The 23,025-nt window shown below is 35.0% G+C and overlaps 1 protein-coding gene across 4 annotated transcripts in view; it reads right to left on the bottom strand.

Moving 5' to 3' along the window:
- LOC131032982 (uncharacterized WD repeat-containing protein C17D11.16) overlaps positions 1-10,987 on the bottom strand; it is a 67,312-nt gene extending 56,325 nt beyond the window's left edge. Inside the window, exons 1-6 of one of the 4 annotated variants that reach the window (XM_057964082.2) lie at positions 10,839-10,987; positions 10,389-10,577; positions 7,856-8,079; positions 7,582-7,661; positions 7,350-7,445; positions 7,120-7,246 (exon numbers count right to left, since the gene is read on the bottom strand). In XM_057964082.2, the coding sequence (XP_057820065.2) occupies positions 7,120-7,246; positions 7,350-7,445; positions 7,582-7,661; positions 7,856-8,079; positions 10,389-10,507 (646 nt within the window). In that variant the 5' untranslated portion in view covers positions 10,508-10,577; positions 10,839-10,987. Of the gene's footprint in view, positions 1-7,119; positions 7,247-7,349; positions 7,446-7,581; positions 7,664-7,855; positions 8,080-8,289; positions 10,354-10,388; positions 10,578-10,825 lie in introns of those variants that run through there. The other 3 variants (XM_057964081.2, XM_059210886.1, XM_057964083.2) reach the window with 3 other exon arrangements.
- Between the last annotated feature and the right edge of the window lie 12,038 nt (positions 10,988-23,025).

The following is a 23,025-nucleotide window of genomic DNA, read 5'->3' as shown; positions in this document are numbered from 1 at the left end:
GGTCTCCAAATTGTATTCAAATCTGCTCCAGGCGTTCACCAACCTCATTACATTCATGCTCAGGGCATTTATATGCCATTTTTGGCCTATAAAGATGACTAAAACCCACTACTTTAACATGTCCCAATGCCTAACAAGGCTATTCAAGACATTTTACATCAAAATGCAAGATTATGCCATTTTAGGCTTACAAGCCAAAATTGAGCAAATGCATTGTCCTATGGACATCCAACCTACCAAAGCATTTCAAAAACATATGAGGACCTATGAGAAGACTCTTATTCACCAACCCAAAACCAAGTTATGAACAAACACACCAAAATGAAGAAATTGCACTTAAAACTAGGTGCTCCTGCACCACCTAACCCGTCGAATAGCTACAATATACTCCCGTCTGCAATCATCGCAATTCCACTACGAATGGTGGGCACGGGAAGTGTTTGAATGGGTGTAAGACAATTTGCAGTCTTCCCGTGTATTGAAGACTACATTCTATGGTTCCTTGTTTCTTTTATACATGTATGCAAAGGCAGCCAAATCTGACATGTGTCAGATTTGTTCTGCCACTAGGTGTTTATTAATAGTTATTTAATAGTAATTAATATTGACTGCAAATTAATATTTTATTTAATAACTTATTATTATAAAGATAAATGGTTATTCATAATAGATTACTGTAGAAATTAAGGGATGATTATTCAGTACCAAATAAGTGTATTGATATTTAATTTAATTTAACTTTTATGTTTATTCTTATGTATTTATATTTCAACGTGGGGCCATCACAATATAATTAGACTTTAATTAACTTAATGAATGGTCAAAAGAGATGGAATGAAAAGTTGTGATTCCCTCAAACATGAGATAGAAAAGGGAGAAGAGAACCTCATTTTAGGAGGGCATAATTGGGAATCGGAAGTGCAGATCTGATTTAAAATAAGAAGTGCAGATCTGATGGTGAAAGGTTGTGTCCCTTTCAAAGGGCGGAAATAATGAAGAGTTGCACTCTTTCAAAGGGTGCTAATGGTGAAAGGGTGTGTCTCCTGCTAAAGGGCATATATGATGAAGAGGTATGGCCTCCCCCAAACATTGAGAGATATAAAAGAAAGGAATCCAAAGCATCTAGTGGAAGCACCATCAATTAGATCAGATCAGAATTATTATTAAGTTACAGGAATTGGCAGCCTCCTAGTAGGGGACATTACATTTCTCCTCAAAAACATGGTTTCAATTTGAGAAGCTGTTCTTGGTATCTCTGGCTACAGGGAGGGACAGTTTTGTTGGACAAATCTTAGTTTGTTTTAGTTTTCTTGGTCATTTCCAGAAGTTTTACAGAATCAGGAAGGTTCTCAGCAGCAGGCTCGTTTTGCAGAGCATTCTGAAGAGAAGGGGGCAGCTTTCTTTATGCATTCGTGACCAGAAGGGGGCAGCCTTCTATGCATTTGTGACCAGAAGACCTACAGATTATGTCTTCTGTAGGGTAGTTAGAACGATGACCATTAAGGGAGGGTATTAAAATATTGTAATGTTTCTTTAATGGTCATCTTAGTTAGTTTAGATTGTTTCTAAATTCGTCTTCAGTTAATGATTGTTTCATTAAGAAAAATTGTCTTTGTAAATCTATTTAAGGAGCCTTCGTCTCCTTTGTTTAATACATCGATTTACCATAACAAAATCATCATTCAATTTTGATTAACTAGCGCTTTTCATTTCACAAATAAAATTAAACAATTGAGATTTGATAAATTTCTAAAAAATGTAAAGGCTCAGATCAGATGTTTGATATTCTGTAAGACCTGATTTGGACTTATGAAGGTTCACTGATCAAAATTTTACCATTTGCAAAAATAGAATGATAGCATAGTCATACATATGGAGTTGGATGGGCATTAGTCTAAAAATCAAACAAAAGACCCAGTCATAGATTGAATGAGCATCAGTAAGGACTTGCCTAAAAATCGAACAGAAGACACTGCATAGAATCAAAATAAAGATTTTGTTCCAAAGAATAGGGACGCTTTGAACTTATCCTCTTTCTTTGCTACTGACAATATATTCGCTTAAGTAATCAGGTTATACATATGCCACACAGATATGAAAGAAACCAACATGTATTTGGTTTCTGAAATCTCAAGGGCAAGATACTTGGGAAACATGAAGCTTTCACTCAAGATGCACCAAGGGAATCTTCTACAACATTAGTTGGCTTCAGCAGTAGAACCAAATTTGGAGAGTTCTTTATTAAAGAATTACAAAGGATTCTAGTGATAGGTTGAGAAAAAGAAGAAAGAAAGGCAACATAATTTGATTGATGAAGGGAAGTGTACCTTGGCAGTTTCCCAATTGAATCATTCAAAAAGCAATGTTTACTTTCCCAGTATAACCATTAGTTATGTTATGCAAATCTAATGAAAATCTGATTTTGTCAAATAACATGAGTCAGCATTTGGAGGGTACAAACCTGACTTTTCTTTAGTACAACTAGTGCCTTGACAGTTGTGATCTAGCTGACACATTGCTTGGTTGACTAACCTATATGTAGAAGGATGAAGATTACAAAAGGCAGCTCTCATGTTGTCAAACTCTCCCTGTACCATGGCTAGTTCATGTACACTGCATAATATCACTAAATCTGCAGTTACCTCAACTATATGTGTGCAAACTTTGGTATATCTTTTTATTCTGTAATTACTGTATGTTCTTTATTGGTATAACAATTCTTGCGGTTCAGGGTTCAATCATTCTAAAGCTTAACCTCGTGTTAAGTTCATGTTTCTTTAGTCCTTAGTTTTTAGTTACTTTTTATGACCTGAGATCTTTTACCATAGTACTTTTCTATTGTAAGAATGTAATTCCTTAATCCTCTTGTTTTAAGTTCATTATTTGTGGACATTAAAATAATTCCATTCTTTATTCTTACTTTCTTCTGCCTGCTTCTTTAAATAATTGCCTATTTGCTAAGTTACTACACAACATATAAGTGAAAAATCGATTGCTCAAAATAATCGGATTAATTATTCAACGATATACAACCGTATATAAAGAGTTTACAAGACGACGTTCTAAATTAAGAACTAGTCATTTTAAGTGAAAACTAAAAAGTTAAAAGCTTAAGAAACTAAAAAATAAAAAATTAACTATGCGTCTTTAATAAAGAAGCAATAGTTACACTTAAAAGACTAAACATACTAAATAAGTCGACTAAAAAGATAAATAAGTCGACAACTAAGATGACCACTAAGAATCGAAGAAGACCATTATAGAATAGATATTAATATTATTTTAATACCCTCCCTAATGGTCATCGTACTCAATACCCTACAAAAGACACTACAAGTGTTTTGATCACAAATACAAAGAACACCCTATTGCCACGAAGACCCACCCAGGGTCTGCAGAATGTAGATGACCAAGAGTTCCAGAAGCTATCCAAGCCGATATCATCCTCACACGAATTAGAGATCTAGCACACACGAATTACTGATGCCCAAAACCAAGATTTTGAGGAAAAATCGGCAAACCCTTTTGCAAAAGAGTACTAAGCACTGATTGCTCCAGCAACTCCAAAATAGATTGCAAGATACCACGGATGCAGATGTTCACCCCAGCAGTGCAACCCAAAACTGACTGCAACAAAGCACGATTTTTGTGGAAAAAACCGTCAAACCCTGAAAACTTCACAAATCACAAAATCCCACGCGAACTTCGCATATTACAAATGATTTTTGAAGAAAAAATCGAAAAACCAACAAACAATTTTTGAGGAAAAAATCGTGAAAACCCTCAGACAATGTTTTAGGTAAAAATCGTGAAAACCTCCCAAACAGGAAATTTGCGGATCACAAAGCATAGAAGGCTGTTGAATGGACAATTTTTCAAGAAAAAATTGTGAAAACCCTGGGACCTATAGGACAAGAGGCCTTGCCCAAATAAATATGATCAAGGCAACGATATTCAAATATCGTGAACAGGTGTTGTTTCTGCAAACCCTAAATGGCAGAAAAATAATCAGCAAAAAAAGAGGAACAAAACCCAAGGCATGAAATGCTAGCACGGAACCCAAGGCACAAAATTCTAGAAAACCAGAAAAGAAAATTTCCTACAAACCTGAAACTTGGAATTTTTCTGAAAAAATCAGATGAATAATAATCTGCAGAAAATAATTACTTAGCGATTTTTTATTAAAAAACGTAAAAAAATTAGGGCACAACCCTAGGACGTCGCGGCAATGGAGAAACCACAAACCCTAGCCATCAAAAAAAACAATACTCCTGTTGCACCAGAGCTGAACGTTGCAGAAAGCACAGATGGAAAAGTTGTTGCTGGCACCCAGCCCAATCTAAACGCGAAATCTGAAAATCATGAAAAATCGGCGAAAGAAGAAAGTCGCGGCCAAAGAAAAACAGATGGGTTCCCAACACGAAAATTCCCGACACCAAAGACCAAAGGAAATCGCAAGCGCAGAAAAAAAAATCCGCAAAATGTCGCGCGAACCCTCTGCATGGCAAAACGTGACGTGAAAAAAAAATAAACTACCAAAACCCTTCAAAAAATACCGTGCGCCGCCTTAGAAAAGAAACCACAAAAAAAAATGCACCAAAAATCCAAAAATCCAAAAAATCGCGGAATAACAGAGCCAGAACACGCGCGTTGCTAGAAAAAATGCAAATCGTGCCCAATAGAAAGTGTATCCTGGAAAACATGCCGAAGAAACCCGCGGTTTTGGAAAAACGTCGCCCAACAAACAATGCCGAAAAAGCCCAAAAACCCTTCGAATTTAAAATCTGCAAAAAATCACCCAAAGAATAGTGTGCCCTAGCCACAAAACACGAACACAGCCAAAAATTCTAACGAAAACCCTAGCTTGCGATTCCCCCAGAAAAAGAAAAGCAATTACATTTTTTTCATTAAAAAAAATTTGGAAATAAATTCCAAGTAGGAAGGCCTACGAATTTTTATTAAAAAATTCACCAGATTTTAAAAAATCCCATTGACCCACTCTAATACCATGAAGAATTGACTGCTCAAAATAATCGGATTAATTATTCAACGATATACAACAGTATATAAAGAGTTTACAAGACGAGGTTCTAAATTAAGAACTAGTCGCTTAAGTGAAAACTAAAAAGCTAAAAGCTTTAAAAACTAAATAATAAAAAGCTAACTATGCATCTTTAATAAAGAAGCAATAGTTACACTTAAAAGACTCAACAAATTAAAGAAGTCGACTAAAAAGCTAAATAGCTAAAAAAGTCGACTGAAAAGATGGCCACTAAGAACAGAAGATGACCATTATAGAATAGATATTAATATTATTTTAATAATAAGAAGCATAGCACAAAACAATAATATTGTAAAAGGCATAAAAATTTTGGAAAATTATATAAAGTATCACTACAAAGGCTGATTTTCACAATTGAATTGAACTCCACTTCCATCCACTGTAAAACCAGAATGCTATAAATTAATTTCAAGCAAAAGCATATAGTATATTTTTCTATAAATTGTTTCTCATGAGCATTTGCAATACTTGGGTCCTAAGTCACAGAGTTCGCCGAATTTCGACCATGAAGTTCGAAATTTGGTGAACTTCAAGACATGACTTAAAGTTTGTTAAAATTCGTCTCATATTCAAACAAGTATAGGGCATAATTTTTTTCCAATAAAATGTATTAAAAAAACATTTTTTAACCACTCCGATTCAATGTTTTCCCCGTTTGGGCAGTTCCAAGCACGGACATAGAAATCCATGTGGCCAAGGATGAGAGGGGTCGAGACTAAAAAATTATTATCAGCCGTCATACTCGGGCAAAGACCAGGTCTGTACATAGATGGAGCTGTGGAGCACAAGCGAATGAAATTTTTCTGCGTCGAAGCGTACTTTGCAAGATTCCGATTCGTCATTTTTAATATATATGTTAAAATGTCTGATGCAAATTAAAGTCGTATTAGAGTTTTTCTATGATAAGAAAGTCGTATTAAAGTCGTATGTAGATTAATATATATGTTAAAAATGTCTAACATATGTTAAGATATGAGTTCAATATAGTTATTCAAATATATTTATTAAAGTTGTATATTTAATATATTTATGATTTATATAGTAATAATATTTAAATTAAAATTTTAAACTTATTTATATTATTATATTTTTAAATTTATTAAAATATATAATATATTCAAATTTAATATAATATCATTTATTAATTTTTTTTAATTTTTTTAAACTATGCCTGGGAAACTTTTTAATGTGACCAGTGACGCTGGCACGACACGCCCTCCGGCTCCACGTGAACACGTTTGACCCGGAGCTATGAACCGGTGAGGCCACAAACGGGGGACCTCATCCCCACACTTCACTTGTTCAAAATCGCGAGCACAATGACCCAACGAAGGCACAAGGCCTTGCGAGCACAATGGCCTAGGGAATTGAACCTTGGTGGCCGCTTCACCAACGAAGTGTTTAAATCGCGACACTACATGTCCAAAGACAAATGCAGACTTACAAACTTTTTTAATTTATTGTTTATGTTTAAAAAATTAAATTTATATAAGACAAACTTAATCCAATCTTTTTTTCGAGATTTTTTCCCCTCAAATTTCATTTGAATTTTTTTGTTGCCCAATTTGAACTCGAACTCGAACCTTGTGACATAGCTTGGGTCCAATGCTACATGTGCTCTTCTCACATCCACTACAAACCAAGATGTCACTGAAGTATGCAGCCACAAAACTGTGGGATGCTGATAAGATGTATCTCATTAGCCTCAGGGCATTGGTCAAACTAAAGGGAAAGACTTTCCCCTAACATGAAGTCTTTGAAAATGTGTTCAAGTTGATGGGAAGCCAATCTTAACTTTATTTGAGGTCTATCTTTCTGAAGAAATATATGCCTTAAAGCTGCTCTGTTATAGATAGTTATTCTTCACATTGATCTTTGAGGATGCAATAATCTAGATTCTATACAGAGGTGCCAAGACCCAACATTCACACGGACAAGGACAACCAAATTACCAAACAGGGGGAGATTTGTTGTATCATTCTTTCCCAATCAGTTTCTAAGGAAAAAAATGAAATATTGATATATTACAAATAAAAAGGAAAAATCAAATGACATACCTTTATCTCCACCTTTCAGGTTACAATCCAGCCAAGCAAGGGCAAGAGGAAAGGCTGGCAAGATGATATCATGATGAACATACATGTTAGAACCACCCTCTTCAGTTTGTTCCTCATATACCCAGATCTGCCAATCCCCAAACAACAAAACAATTGTCTCCTGAATATCAATAAGAGTAGCAAATGATTACAAGTTGATCAAAAGAAAATATATAGATATTTATACTTACCTCTAGATGGCTAACTTCATCTTCATTGCGAGCACATATTATAATTTGGTCGGAAGGTTTTATTGTCATGTCCTCAATCTCATCTTCATCATCATCCTACAATGTAATCAATGAAATGAAGCCGTTCAAGAGCTGTTCATGCAACCATTTATTATTTTGTATTAAATTCTGAATTGTTATTAGTTAGTATGAAATTCTGAATTGACCAACACTTTTAGATTAAAAGACTTACAACTGCAGAGGGATATTTGCCCATGTCACTGCTTGGGCAGTAAAATCCACCAACAGAACCATTCCCAAAAATATCAATGCCTGAAATTTTTTCCAACAACAGCCCTTAATATAATTGCTTTAAAAGCTGCATATTTCTCATGGAAATCAAACATACAAGTTATAAAAACGGTTCTTAAAAGTTAAAAATCAAGCAGCGTGTATGTGAGTATCTAGCAAAAATCCCTGGGCTTCATTGAATAGTTTTGTGTAAGAACTATGGTCAAACTATATACCTTCATCATCATCATCATCATAATGCTCCATGTCAAGTTCTTTAAGGCCATCAGCAATCTCGTCAACCTTCAGCTCCCTCGGAAATTCTACCGATTTATTTCCAATAGCATCTGCTGCTGCTAGTGCCATTGCTACTGCATCTTTACTCTTATTGGTTTCAACCACCATACCTTCATTTTCTTCCTCACTGTTATTGTCTTCCTCACTAGATTCATTGTCATCACTGCGTTCACAAAGGGTTTCAATAGAGTAAATCAGCAGCCAAACAGGGAAACTAATCAGAATTCTATGAACCTAAAGAATAGGAAAACAGACAACTTGCATGACATAGTAAGCCATTTAATAAAGATTTTGTAATCATCTATATTTGTGATGAGACCAAAAAATGATTTTGCTTAAATACACGGATCAATAGAGTAGCATACTCAATTACCTGAGAATTGATCAGCATTGACCCAATTGTGGTCCAGCTGGCACACCTCTCAATTAATCCTCTTATATGAACAATAATCTTGATCAAGGTAAATAGCTACAAGCCTACAAGCATTCACTGCTTTGATATATTCCATGTTGTGTCCACTTACTAGTACATGTTTATGTTCTATTCTTTTGTTATTATGTGTTAACATTCCTTTTACGAATTTGGATCAGTTAGAAAAGTTGTCAACAACATTAATTAACGTCATATCACAATAGAGATATATAATTAAGCATGAATGAGACAATCAGTTCAAGGGACTGTGGAATTCAACCAAGAAAGATAAGAGCAACTGCCATAAACTTAACATTCTTACAACAAGAGTCCCAAAAAAACCAAGTGCCTTAAGCTGCTGTCTTGGACAGCCTGATCATTATTACTCATGTTGACTCATTAATGATAAACTTATCTAGAATATTGTAAAGACACTACATTGTCCTTCATGATCTACATGCCAAGAGAGAAAAGCAGAACAACAAAAAAACTGACAATGATACAAGGACAGGGAAAAATGTCATGGTAAAGAAGAACAATCATTCAATGATAAACATCAAAATAAGCCCTTTGTCAAAAAAAAACACGAAAGAAGATACTACCAGGATGAGGAATATGAGCAAGAAATAAGAAGACTGAATCAGTTGTTGGAACAAGGAAAGCAAATGTGGAAGTTGTGACAGGCAGCCAATCGATTGCCATCAGAAAACCAAGAACAACCCTGCAGCTAAGCCCAAAGCAATAATTGGATAAGAAGAATCCAGAAAGGCCAGCAATTCCACCACTCACAAACAATTAGTGGGTTGCAATTGCATAAAAATGCCCCCTCTATACAAATGATGTTAGAACCTTGTTGACCATTTTTGAGTTAGAGGAGTCAACCGATAGTTTGCCTCTTGCGTAGAGGGGAGTCCTTGTCCCAAGATCGTACCTGAAAAAAAATTATAGGAGAGGAAAGAGACGCTTATGCTAAAGACATAAAGTGAATTGAGAATTTTCTAATCAGAAAGAAAGAGTAACATAAAACAATAGGGAAACTTAGAAGACAAAACAAAAATGTGAATTAGAGTGGGTCTAAAAATGGCAGAAGGGTCACAACACTAGGGAAACTTAGACGACAAAACAAAAATGTGAATTAGAGTGGGTCTAAAACTGGCCAAAGGGTCACAAGGATTATTCAAAGAAAACGAAGCGTTGTGAGTCAGGAAATGTCAAGAGCTGCTAAGAGATGGAACAAAACATGCAAGACCCTTGCACACTTCATTTCCCCTTGCTTGAATCCTCGGTAACCCATGCACCATTTTTCCTTGAATATACAATCTCTGAAAATTAAGATGTCCATACATTCAGTATCATAATAAAACTTGCATCCTCAATAGTAGCAATGAGCATAACAAAAATTTGCATCACTTGTTTTGATTCTCAATGGGAACATTCAGTTCTTTTGAGTACCCTAATAATGATAGTACTTAAACCCTTATTAGGGTTTGAAATTTTATCTATTCAAACGTAAACTTGAAGGCTGCCTAGTGTTTTGTACCAAACTCTTACTAGGATATAATTAAAATAAAAAGCCCTTATTAGGGTTTAAAATATATACTCAAAATTGAATCTATTCAAACTTAAACTTGAAAAGTTAAAATGTCCGAGCCTTGACTAAACTTAAACTTGAAAAGTTACAATGTCCAAGCCTTGACCCTATACTAAAAAATTTCTATCTTCCTATGTTTTTATTTTTCTTCTCCTAAATGTGAAAATGAGACAAGAAAAAAAGAAAGGTACACATTTAAGTAAAAAGAAAGAAAAAATCAGAACCACTTTTTGATAATCTTGGGAAACTGCACAGCAAATGAGATAGATGATGATTTCTCAGGGGTTATCGCAGGTTTCCTAAGTGTAATGCTACTATTGTCTAAAAATACAAAGAATTCAGAATTTATCATAAGACTGTTGCCTTGTATCAGAGTCTAAACAAAAGCTTTATTATTTTTTTTATTTTTTAAACTTAAGAAGAATCATCTTCTAAAATGGGAACAAAAGAATCAAAATGGCTACCCAACCTGCCACTTTCAACTGGCAACTTCAACAGTTCCTGGATTTCCTCCTGAGAAGGAGGCTCAACAGAATCTGGTAAAGGCTTCGCAATGCCCTTGGGAACCCAACAAACTGCTGAAATCATTTTAATGTCTTGTACAAGATATGTATTTGAAATAATCCCGTGATGTGGAGGTCAGCTGTAACTATAATGACTGCAAAACAATAAAGACAAGGATAAAGAAAATTAATGAGGAGAAATAATTCACATAGTCTGAACACATTTCCCTCTACTTTAATAAATAGCAATCAGTCAATCATTTCAATGAACACAAATCCTATTAACCCTCAAAGCCTGTCTATAACTTCTTATGGAGCACCAAGATGTTTTTCAGAAACATACAAAGAGCTTAAATGAAAAAAAGGATAATCTAAACGAAAATAAGAGATATAAGAACTTAACACTTAAAGTTTACCACACAAAAATCAGTATAACATCCAAAAACTTGAATTGCAGAGTCGTGGCAAAGAACTGTATGCCTTAGGGTTTGTTCATATATTCTATATTCCTTTTCTGAGTTGTCTAATGTAATAATGTTTTGCCTCTTGGTTATTAAATAGAAATAAAAAGTAACTACATAGTTTTTCCTCAGATCAGACTTCAAAAACGATGGAATTAAAAATATATAATTAAAATTGCACTTAGTAAAAGAAAACCATATAGTTTTTTTCAATTTTGAAAAAATTGTTTACAACAGTTTCAATCCAAAAAAGTGTTATTATGTCATTCTTACATTTTTGTTTTACATCACTTTTGGATTAAGTTACTGGTTCTAATATTCATCCAGTTCAATCAAAAGAAAAAAAAAAAGGTTAGGTTTGTTTAGTGTTCATCCATACAAAAACATATAAAAATTACATACACAAAACTTTTCTTTAATAAATGAAAAATAAATATAGTAAAATAAAAAATATTTCTGATATCCATTTATATAAATTTAGGGGATGAAAGAGGGTTCTATATTGCGAACAAAAAAATGTGGACCTCCATAAGGACTGTCCACCTACTTCCCATCCTTGAGCTATTTGATATTGATTTCAATCGGCATGGATAGGATTCAACCTGTTTTAACTTGCCAGATGGGAAGGGAAGAAGTGATCTACTAGCAATAAAGGATACAACTATGGATCCATTGTCTAGATTCATTCGAGATGAACCCCCAGTCATTTTTTGTCCCCTAAATGACCCCCCAAGCTCACTGAACCAAAATCTAAATCGAGTTTGGATCGAACCCAAAATTGGGGCTTGTGGCTAATGAATTGATAACATAGCTTTTGGGTTCTATTGTAAATGTATTGTTGTCGTGTTCAACTTATCTTGTTTGATGTGCAAACTAACACTAACCCCAAACCTATCATCTAAAATTAATATATTGCCCTATTCAAGACCGATCCAATTGTATAGCATTTGTGCTTCCATAGACCAGCTCACATACATGGTTCTAGCTCAAATTGGGTAGCATAGTGACCTAATCCACCAAATTCAAACTTTAAAATTCTCACTCTTGGAGCTAACTTTTTCAAAATTCGACCATTACCCCATCAACTTGCATACCAAATAGCTTGAATTAAGCAAGAAGGGTCAAGTGTTTATAGACAATCCTAGGTCATAAGTTATCATTGTATAGATGTAAAATCAGATATCACTGAACTAGAAACTCACATAGCAAAAGCATTGGCAATAGAGAATTTACATCAACAATCATATCATAAGCATTCCATTTTATTGTGTGCCTTCAGATATTGTACGTTGGCAAAGGGGCTTGAATATCATCAAGAAATTCAATAATATTCTCTTTTCTTTACTACAAAACCTATTGTGTTTTTAAGCAAACTCCGTATTCAATAATAGGCATTGAAGACAAGGGTGAGTACAGAAGAATGTATCAATCAACAAAGCATAGATCTACAGTAGAAAAACTAGATATTGTGATGAAAAACGCATCCCAAACTAAGACATGCATTTAGTCTAGTCCAACGCTAATATCAATCTCAATCGCAAGTCATAGATTGCAAATCCTACTTCAAATTCCCAATTTCTATCATCAATTACTATGAAATAGCACAAAAATCATGACTAAAATTGTAAAATCAATAACAATTAAACCATCTTCATCCTCTTTATAGTTTTTTATTACATTTTAGTCTCAACTACATTGATCTAAGATTTTGCGATATTTATTTATTAATCATTTGATTAAATTGACAACAAAGCATGGTTTTCATTAGAAATAATATTTTCCCTACATATCCTTGATTCGATTTTTATCTGATTTTCCCTATTTTCAAATCACTCTTGCTTTGATTCCCTTGCTTAGATAATGTTTAGGTGGATCTGGAACCAGCTAAGGTAAGAGATCTTTCATCAAAATAATTAGTGATATAGTAGCTACAAGACTTTGATGCCAGTCCATAGTTTATCTAGAAAATTACAAAATACAAAAGTTTCTACTCTAGCATCCAAATTTGGTGCTAGTGTTTACTTGAGCATCAAGATTTGTTGCTAGTGTATACTCTAGTGCCCAAATTCAATGTCAGTGTCTACTCTAGTACCCAAGTCCAAATAATTTATTTTGATTGAGAAATTATGAGGATCTCTAATGCCCAATTCCAACTCATTTGTCTATATTAGCACCTAAATGCAACTTTAGTGTATATAACAACACACAACTCTAACTCTAGTATCTACACCAACACCTCACTACAATTGCGTCTACACTATTAGAATATTTAATTATATTTTAGTCACCTATATTCAGTTCCTTGTTTAATGGTCATTTAGCTTTTTAGTTAATTAGCTTTTAAGCTTTATTTAGCATTTAGCTTTTTCTTTATAGTTAATTAGCTTTTAAGCTTTATTTAGCATTTAGCCTTTTAGTAGTTCACTTTAAACGACTTGCTCTTAATTTAGAACGTCGTCCTTGTAATCTCTTTATATACGCTTGTATATTGTTGAATAGATTATCCGATTATTGAATCATTCATTCAATTTATTTTTCATACACTAGCACCTAGATCCTTGAAATCATGCATGAATCATGTGAATTGAATTTTTCTAACACACTCCCCCATCCTTCCTTAGTCGTCTTGTCTAATCAAATTCAACATTCAAGCACTTTGAGGAAGCATATTCTCAATTCCTTTATATTTCCTTTATACATTACCATTTACAAACTCCTATACTTATAATCTATTTAAATTTAATATATATATTTGATATTTACTATTGTGTTTACTATTATTATTCAATATATGATTAGATTTAGACAAATTAGTGCAAATAAATAAAATTAATCCTGGGGTAATCTATCTCCATGTTCATTTAGCACGCTAATTTAACTTGGGGTTTCCAAATTAGTTTTTCATTTGGTGAACATGATTTTCCTACACTTCTACTCCTGATATTAACCAACTACTTAAACATGATAAAATACTCTCTCCTCTTTTTCCTTCACAAATCATGCCAAAAACTAAATCAAAAACAAAAATAACTCCCAATTTTCTTTCCAAGGTGTTGTCTCAAACCCAATCCCTCTTTATAAAGGAAAAATATACTAATCTTAAAACAACTAATTATCTTCTTCCCTTAACTCAATATTGACACCGTTATATTTCCCCTTCCCAACAACTTTTATATTCCTTACAATGTTAGGGTTTCTTTTTCCAATGCTTACTGCTATCATTCCTACACCTTCCTCCCCTTTTCTCTTCCATTTGCCTCCAAGTCCAACACCTAGTGATACTTAACTACATTTACTAAACATAACCCACTTTTCTTCTTCACTACACCTATTTCTCTATTCTTAACACATTTTCTCCCCATCAAAACACTTATTTTTTTCTTCCCAACACCTTGTTTTCTTATTTCAACATCGTTCTCTTCTATCTTTATCTTCACAGCATTCCTTGAACCCTTCACAAGATTACTTCTTATCTCAACAGCTATCTGAACTCTAGCAAAAATTTGCTAGATATTTGCACTCAATACAACACCTTGTTTATTAATAACTAGATGATTTATTGTTTGTCTCACATAGTTTGCCTACTCTAACACCCCTCCCTTCCTCCCCTACATTCACAACACACTTAAATTTTTGCAACATCCTTTTGTTTTCCCTATCTAACCTTTACCCAAAATCCACTTACCTTTTCCCAACCCCCTTCCTTACCCTCTTAATCATCTTAGCTTTCCATTCCCACCTTCACAAAAGCCAAGTAAGCTTTCACAACACTCCTCTAGAATTTACAAAAACTTGTTCCCAACTTCTCTATTCCTCATCCCCTATTCTCAACACCTAAAACTCACTTCCTCTTACTTTCACTTTTTTCTTCCCTCTCACCCCCCCTAACTATCCTTGCCCTATCCAATGTCCCTAAGACTCTATTGGTGCATATTTTCCTGATCACAATTTTTCTTATTAGTTTTCAACTTTTCTTTACCCATCCATTTCCCTTGATCGTATCATAATTGTCCTAGACTTAAAATCTTAGCATCTTTCTATTGATCAGATCTTGCATTGCTCTTCCCATTATACTACTTTTGCTTGTTTTCTTAGCCCATAACATTCAAATTTAGACACGCTCATCTCCTTCCATACCACTTTCTTTGTCAATGGCACTTCTTCGCCTCATCCTTATTTTATTACACCTCCTATAGATCCTCCAAATTTAGATGAATATTCTTGTCCCGCTATCCCAACCCACCCTCTCCTACTACTTTTTTTTGCATGCCCTGATGGTAATCCATGTTATCCCATTTCTCCTACCCTTATGCATATTTCAGATGCATGATTGATCTCTTCTCTTTGTTGTTGTTCTCTGTCCTCCTACCATCCTAACTCCTTACTCTTCATGAGCAACCACTACTCCACAATGTTTTATTTTTTAAAAATTCTATTATCTGCAATTTTGAAATGCAATGGGTTGCATATTAATGTATTTAAGATATTTATACTACTTATATTATTTGACTTCTTTCCATAAAATAATCAAATTAAATTATGAGCAGATCGCACCAGAAATTTTTTAAAGACTTAAAGGAGCAACTATGGTTCCTTCTTTAATTAATTATCAAATCATTTTAAATTATTTTTATTAAGTAGTAAATATTTATTGTTGTAAATAAGGCAACTTTATTTTCCACTCTTTATCAAGCGGATAGTTTGACATATAGAGCATAAATATAATTTTGTGACTAGGAAGGCAACGTGCTAATTCAAATCCTCATGCCATTTACAAGTAGTTTGTAACCCCCAACAAAATTTAAGGAACAAAAAAACTTATTGTGAGTATTCAAAGTTATTGTGATCGTATTGGAGCACAAACCTAAGTGTTTTGAGAGTTTATCCATGTAATCTATATTTCAAATCACTTATTTTCTAGAATAAAGTAAGAGCACAAAAGGGTTTTGTAGAGAGTAATCATTGGAGGTTTTGAGTCTTGAACTAAGGTGGCTGCTACTGCTACATGATTGATGACCATGGTGCAAAGTAAAAAGAGATTTGATAAGAGAGTAAAATGATTTGGCAAAGTTATAATGCTTGACAAAGTTTGGACTCGAGGGTTATGAGATTTTGTTGCATATACCAGCAGAATTGGTGAGCTCATTGTATTATAAAAACATCACCTACTTGATCATTGTATTATGATTTATACTTTATCATAATTTCTAAAATGTAAATCTAGGAGCCATCACACAACCACTGTTCTCTAACTTACACTTTGTGATGGCTACCATAGGCTAGCCAATAGAACAACTCCTACCTTGTTAACTTTAGTGATCAGAATTAAGTAAACTCAGAAATTAAATGAAAAGCATACACACACAGCACAAGAGACACCAAAATACCTTGGGAAAACCTCCCTCTTGGAGGAAAAACCCAGCATCAAGGATCCAGATCAAATCTTTAATTCATGAGCAACTTACAAGTATAGTTCAGATCAGATTACTTATCTGAATCAAACATCCAGTTAGTGCAGAACTTTGTCCAATTCAAATCATAGAAGTGCAGACTTATTGCTGATTGATCTTGTAGAGATTTGGCGCTACAATGAAGGAGAGTTCGCTGCTCTAATTCTTCCAGCAACACAACTCGCACAAAGATGACCAAGTTCGGATCTGACTGGAGTTCACTTAGGTAGACTGATTTGTCTAGCCACAAAATCAAATAAGAATGACAAATTCGCTAGAAGAAGATTGCTGAATGGCAGAGCAAATATTCGCTAAAGATGAATTCGCTTGATGATTGTGTATGATGCCTAGGATGAATCTTGTTTATATACAAGATTCATCCTCATAATTTGCTCAAGTTGGCTAATACATATTCAAATTATATTTTATAATCTGCCTTTAGCACCCAATTTGGGGCCTCTATTAATAAGCATGTTTCATGTGCTTTAGTATGATTACAAGTTATGTTATTTTTCAATTTGGACCCAGCCCAATATATTACAAGTAAATTGCTCATGATTACAATATGTGTTTATATTTTAATTGCCACATATAATCCTATTCTAGCTATCAAATTCCAACACTCCCTCTTAGGTAGGGAGGATTATAGCAAGACACATTAACACGTCATGGATCTTTTTCATTACATCCATCTTGCATTGCCTGTAGAGGATGGATCCACCTTGCATTGCCCGCAGAGGGTGGAGGAGGTCTTTCACCTCAATCTTCTCCCTGAGAAGGATCCAATGTCACCTTGCATCGCCCGTAGAGGGCGACTCCACCTTACATTGCCCGCAGAGGGGCTTGGTGAGAACATCTGCAATCTGCTCATCAGTGCTGACATATTTCGGCTGAATGGCACGTCTCTATACCATATCACGAATATAGTGATAATGAGTTTCCATATGTTTTGACCTGTCATGAAACACGGGATTAGTAGACATCTTAATGCAATTTTGATTGTCACAATGAATGACAATGGGTTCCCAAGGTTGTCTGAACAACCCAACAAAAAGCTTGCGAAGCCACACTGCTTCTCTTGACGCAATGTACTCAGCTTCTACAGTACTTAATGCAACTGAGGATTGTTTCCTGCTGGCCCAGGAGATAACAGCAGATCCCAAACTGAAACAAATTCCTAAAGTGCTCTTCCTATCGATTACACTTTCTACCCAATCAAAATCAGAGTAGCCTTCCAAGGTGATGACAGTGTTGATCGGATACTTCAACCCGTAGCCAACTGTGCCTCGCAAATATCTCAGAATACGCTTGGCTGCAACAAGATGAGCATGCTTCGATTTGTTCATGAAGTGGCTGAGGGCACTCACTACATAACAAATATCCGGTCTAGTGTTAACTAGATACATTAAAGATCCAATCAATTGGTCTATACTCCGATGGATCTGCAAAATTAGAGTTAGCTGCAAATAAACTTAATTTCTTCAAATTAGTTTCCATAGGAGTAGACATAGGTTTGCAGTCCATCATTCCAAACCTTTTCAATATATCAATAGTATATTTTCCTTGACTAAGGATGATTTCATTAGATCTTTGTCATACTTCTAAACCTAGAAAGTAATGCATTAGGCCTAGATCCTTCATTTCAAATTATGTAGCTAATATTTTCTTACATCTAATGATGAGACTATCTTCACCGGTTAGAAATAAGTCATCCACATACAAAACTAGAATTAGCATTTTAACATCAAATAATTTAAAGTAAAGGTTAGAATCAGCATCATTCTTACAAAATCCTCGACTAACCAAATACTTATCAATTCTTTCATACCAAGCTCGAGGAGCCTGCTTGAGGCCATAAAGAGCTTTCTTCAATTTGCATACATGAGATTCTCTATTATGAATCTCATATCCTTCTGGTTGCTCAATGTAGACTTCTTCCTCAATGACACCATTAAGGAAAGCAATCTTTACATCCATCTGATATAACTTCCAGCCTTTAGCTGCAACAATAGCTATTATAGTTCTAATAAAAGTATATCTAGCAACAGGTACAAATGTTTCCTCATAATCTATGCCTTCCTTTTGAGAGAAACCACGAGCTACAAATCTAGCTTTATATTTCTCAATACTTCCATCAGCAGTATGTTTAATTTTAAACAACCATTTAGAGGATACAACAGACTTACCTTTAGGTCTAGATACAATATCCCAGACATCATTCTTGATGATGGATTGATATTCTTCGTCCATGGCCAACTTCCACGCTTGTTGGTTCATGGCTTCTTCTACATTTGATGGTTTGGTCTCAATAATGTTGCACATCATTTCAACATAGTTGGAGAGCTTTTGAGGTCTATTGCTTTCTCTAAATGTTCCTTGGGGAGCAGCAAACTTTTCGACTTCTTGGATGGTGTTCCTCACCCAAAGTGGTCTCTTCTTACTAACTACAATGTCTATGGGTCCATCGGTTGGATCCGGAGGCTTAGAAGGATCACAAGGCTCAATACATTCAAAGGGCTCAATAGACTCCCTCTGAATCTCAGGATTAGTATCAACATCCATATCTTGATTTCCATTAAGTTCTTTATCATCATCAACCAAGGAACCTTTAGATTTCTTAAGAGCAATATTTTCTTCAAAAGTTACATCTCTACTTACCTCAATGTACCTTTGTCATGGGATGTAGACTTGGAATGCTTTGGAGGATTCACTGTATCCAACAAGGATGCCCTTCTTCCCGAATGGCTCTAGCTTAGTTCTCTTCTCCTTTGGTATATGAACATAGATAGGGCTTCCAAAGATCCTTAGGTGGCTGATATCAGGTTTGTCTCCAGTGAAGGCTTCTTCAAGAGTCATGTTCTTCAACACACGATGAGGGCATCTATTCTGAATATATATTGCAGTTTTAGATGCCTCAGCCCATAAGAAGGTTTGTAGATCCTGATCATGAATCATTGCTTTAGCTGTTTCAACAATGGATCTATTATTTCTTTCAAGCACCCCATTTTGCTGAGGATTGTAGGGGACACAAAACTCCCTCTTAATTTCTATCTCTACACAAAAGTCATGAAAGCTACTTGAAGTGTATTCACCTCCATTATCAGATCTTAACACTTTAATTCTTTTTCCAGATAGATTTTCAACTAAAGCCTTAAATTCTTTGAACCTACTTAATACTTCATCAAATTTTTTAGTTTTTAGAAAGTAAATCCAAGTCTTTCTAGAAAAATCATCTATGAATATAACATAGTATAGACATCCACTAGGTGAAGCAACAGACATAGGTCCACATAAATCAGAATGAACAAGTGCTAATTTTTCTTTAGCACTACTTACACTTTTATAAAATAGACTTTTAGTGTTCTTACCTAAAGAACATCCTTTGCAAGTATCATCAGGAAAATTGACTAAGTTTAGGCATACCTTTGACCATCTTCTCAAGTGAGGGAAGTGCTTGGAAGTGTAAATAACCAAGTCTCCTATGCCATAGTTCGCTGATCTCAGGAGCCTCATGAATGAGAGCTTGAACAGGTTTAGCTGAAAGTTTGTATAAGCTATCATATCTATTACCACTGACACGAGTAGATTTAAAACTAGATTTCTTAGACCATGCAAGTACTCTACCCTCAAAAAATGCTACTTGATAACCCTTATCTTCTAGTGCATAAATGGAGATAAGATTCCTTTTAATTCCAGGCACAAATAGAATATCACTAAGATGTAGAGAGATACCAGAATCTAAATTTAATGAAGTAGTACCGAAACCCCTTACTGAATATCAAGCATCATCACCAATTACCACATGAAGATTGGATTCTTTCTCTATCAAGTCTGAAAGATGATCTCGGTAGCCTGTGATGTGTCTAGATGCGCCGTTGTTGATCAACCATGTGTTGCAGTCAGTCAGCACATTGCTTGACAAGGCAGAGATGAAGAGGAAGTCTTCATTGTTCTTTTGTTCTGCAACTTCATTGAGATTCGCTTCTCCTTGCTTGAGTTGATTTTGACATTCCTTCGCATAGTGACCAAATTTGTCACATCTGAAGCAGCGAATGCGTGAGAGATCTCTTGGCTTTTTCCTTGAATCATGACTTGCAGAAGGTCTGAAATCTCTCTTCCTCTTGAAGTTGCCCTTCTTCCAATTTCCACCTTTCTTCTTGACCGATTGAGCTGCAAGCATGTGATGATCTCCTCCATGAGAGCTCCTAATTGCTCCCTTAGCAACTAGCTGAGATTCTTCTTGGATGCAATCTCCCCTCAGTCGTTCAAACTTGGGAAGCTCAATCCTCGCACTGATTCCTTGAATGAATGGTTCCCAAGTTGGAGGAAGACCATCGAGGGCAGTCAAGGTAAGATCGCTAACTTCAACTTCCTTCCCAACTGCTGAAAGTTGATCCTTTAGATCAGTCGTCCTCATGAAGTAGGAGGTGATGGATTCCCCTTTCTCCAATCGGATGTGAGTGAGCTGATTCCTCAAGGCAAGAATATAGCTGGTGTTGTTGACTTCATACATCTTCTCCAATGTGTTGAACATCTCTCTAGCGGACTTCATCTTGAAGATACATGACACAATATGATCTTTGACGGAATCAATGATCAACCTTCAAGCCTGAAAGTCCTTCTTGAGTCATTCTTATTTTTCCTTTTCATCGATAGGTTCTTTAGCATCCTTGCTGACATACTCAGCGAGATCATTTAATGCCATCATCATACGAACCTTCCAAGAGGTGTAATTCACAGAACCTTCCAACCTATCTTCAGCCCTAAGAGGAGAAGCTGTGTAGTCTAAACTTTGAACAGTAGGTTAGACTGAAAGATAATAGAAGATTTACAAATCTGATCACAACTATTTACGAACCAAACTCTGATACCATGTTAACTTTAGTGATCAGAATTAAGTAAACTCAAAAATTAAATGAAAAGCATACACACACAGCACAAGAGACACCAAAATACCCTGGGAAAACCTCCCTCTTGGAGGAAAAACCCAGCATCAAGGATCCAGATCAAATTTTTAATTCATGAGCAAATTACAAGTATAGTTCAGATCAGATTACTTATCTGATTCAAACATCCAGTTAGTGCAGAACTTTGTCCAATTCAAATCATAGAAGTGTAGACTTATTGCTGATTGATCTTGTAGAGATTTGGCGCTACAATGAAGGAGAGTTCGATGCTCTAAATCATCCAGCAACACAACTCGCACAAAGATGACCAAGTTCAGATCTGACTAGAGTTCTCTCAGGTAGACTGATTTGTCCAGCCACAAAATCAGATAAGAATGACAAATTCGCTAGAAGAAGATTGCTGAATGGCAAAGCAAATATTTGTTGAAGATGAATTCGCTTGATGATTGTGTATGATGCCTAGGATGAATCTTGTTTATATACAAGATTCATCCTCATAATTTGCTCAAGTCGGCTAATACATATTCAAATTATATTTTATAATCTGCCTTTAGCGCCCAATTTGGGGCCTCTATTAATAAGCACGTTTCATGTGCTTTAGTATGATTGCAAGTTATGTTATTTTTCAATTTGGGCCCAGCCCAATACATTACAAGTAATTTGCTCATGATTACAATATGTGTTTATATTTTAATTGCCACATATAACCCGATTCTAGCTATCGAATTCCAACGCCCGCCACCTAGGCCCTATGGTTTGCAATCTATGCTAGCTACCAATGGTATTTCGCAGCCATTGAAAACAACACTTCTACTCAAGATGTGATATTGCCTTCCTAAGTTCTTCAAGTGCAATGATTAAAAGATCTCATTAGAGTTGGCAAATTTCCACACCTAGAGGACAATTGGACAAGCATGCCAAACTAGAATGGAAGTACTTATTAAGAGTTTAGTTCTTTTCAAGGTTGTTGAGATAAAAGGAAAAATGCCTTCAAATTTGAGGATAGTCCATCATATCCAAACATATGTAAGGGTGGATAAGCTAATTTAGCTAGTTCTTGCAAGGTTACTCCTCCAAAGTGTTCATATAAAATGAAATAGAGTTTTAGGGCCTATTTAGAGAGACTTGAGATGGACTAATACTAATATTTCTTCTTTAATGCAACTAATGTTTTGTACAAGTATGGACATAAGTTTCATAATTTCTAACAATTGAATGATGAACAGAGGCCCAAGACCTGACAATTATAGGTTGCGGCGTATGTTCCAAAATATGGAAGACAAGAAAGTAAAAATGCCAAAAAAAAAGGAAATTACCGAGTTCATTACTTCTCCATTAGAGCTCATCATTCAAGATAAGACTGAAGAATTTAGGCCTTGCAAACATTACCTGCATTAAATGACACCAAGAAAAAACAATGTTGTTGACCTTTCTGTAGTGAAAAGCAGCTAAAACCTTTCATAGGTGCATAAAAAGCAGATTATAGGAGACTCTTTGTGCCTTGCAATGGAAAACAACACTATGAGAAGAAATCCGGCTGATTGAAGGTCACAAAAGACAAATGACAAACTCTGCTATTTTTTCACATACAAAAGAGTTGAATCAAATTTTTAAAGAGAGATTTTTTCTTTGCAGTTACAGAAACCTAATACTTTAAGGAAAGACCTATCAGACACAATCATTTCTAGCATTGCTTCTAAAAGGATGTTGGATCTCTATTTGTATGTGGAAAGATAATCTCTCAAATATAACTCCCCTGTTTTTGTTGAAGTAACATAGATACAT

This window comes from Cryptomeria japonica, chromosome 9 (genome assembly GCF_030272615.1).
Source record: "Cryptomeria japonica chromosome 9, Sugi_1.0, whole genome shotgun sequence".
Lineage (NCBI taxonomy): Eukaryota > Viridiplantae > Streptophyta > Pinopsida > Cupressales > Cupressaceae > Cryptomeria > Cryptomeria japonica.
The sequence above is the reverse complement of the archived record's forward strand: the minus strand, read 5'-3'. Positions and strand labels throughout refer to the sequence as shown.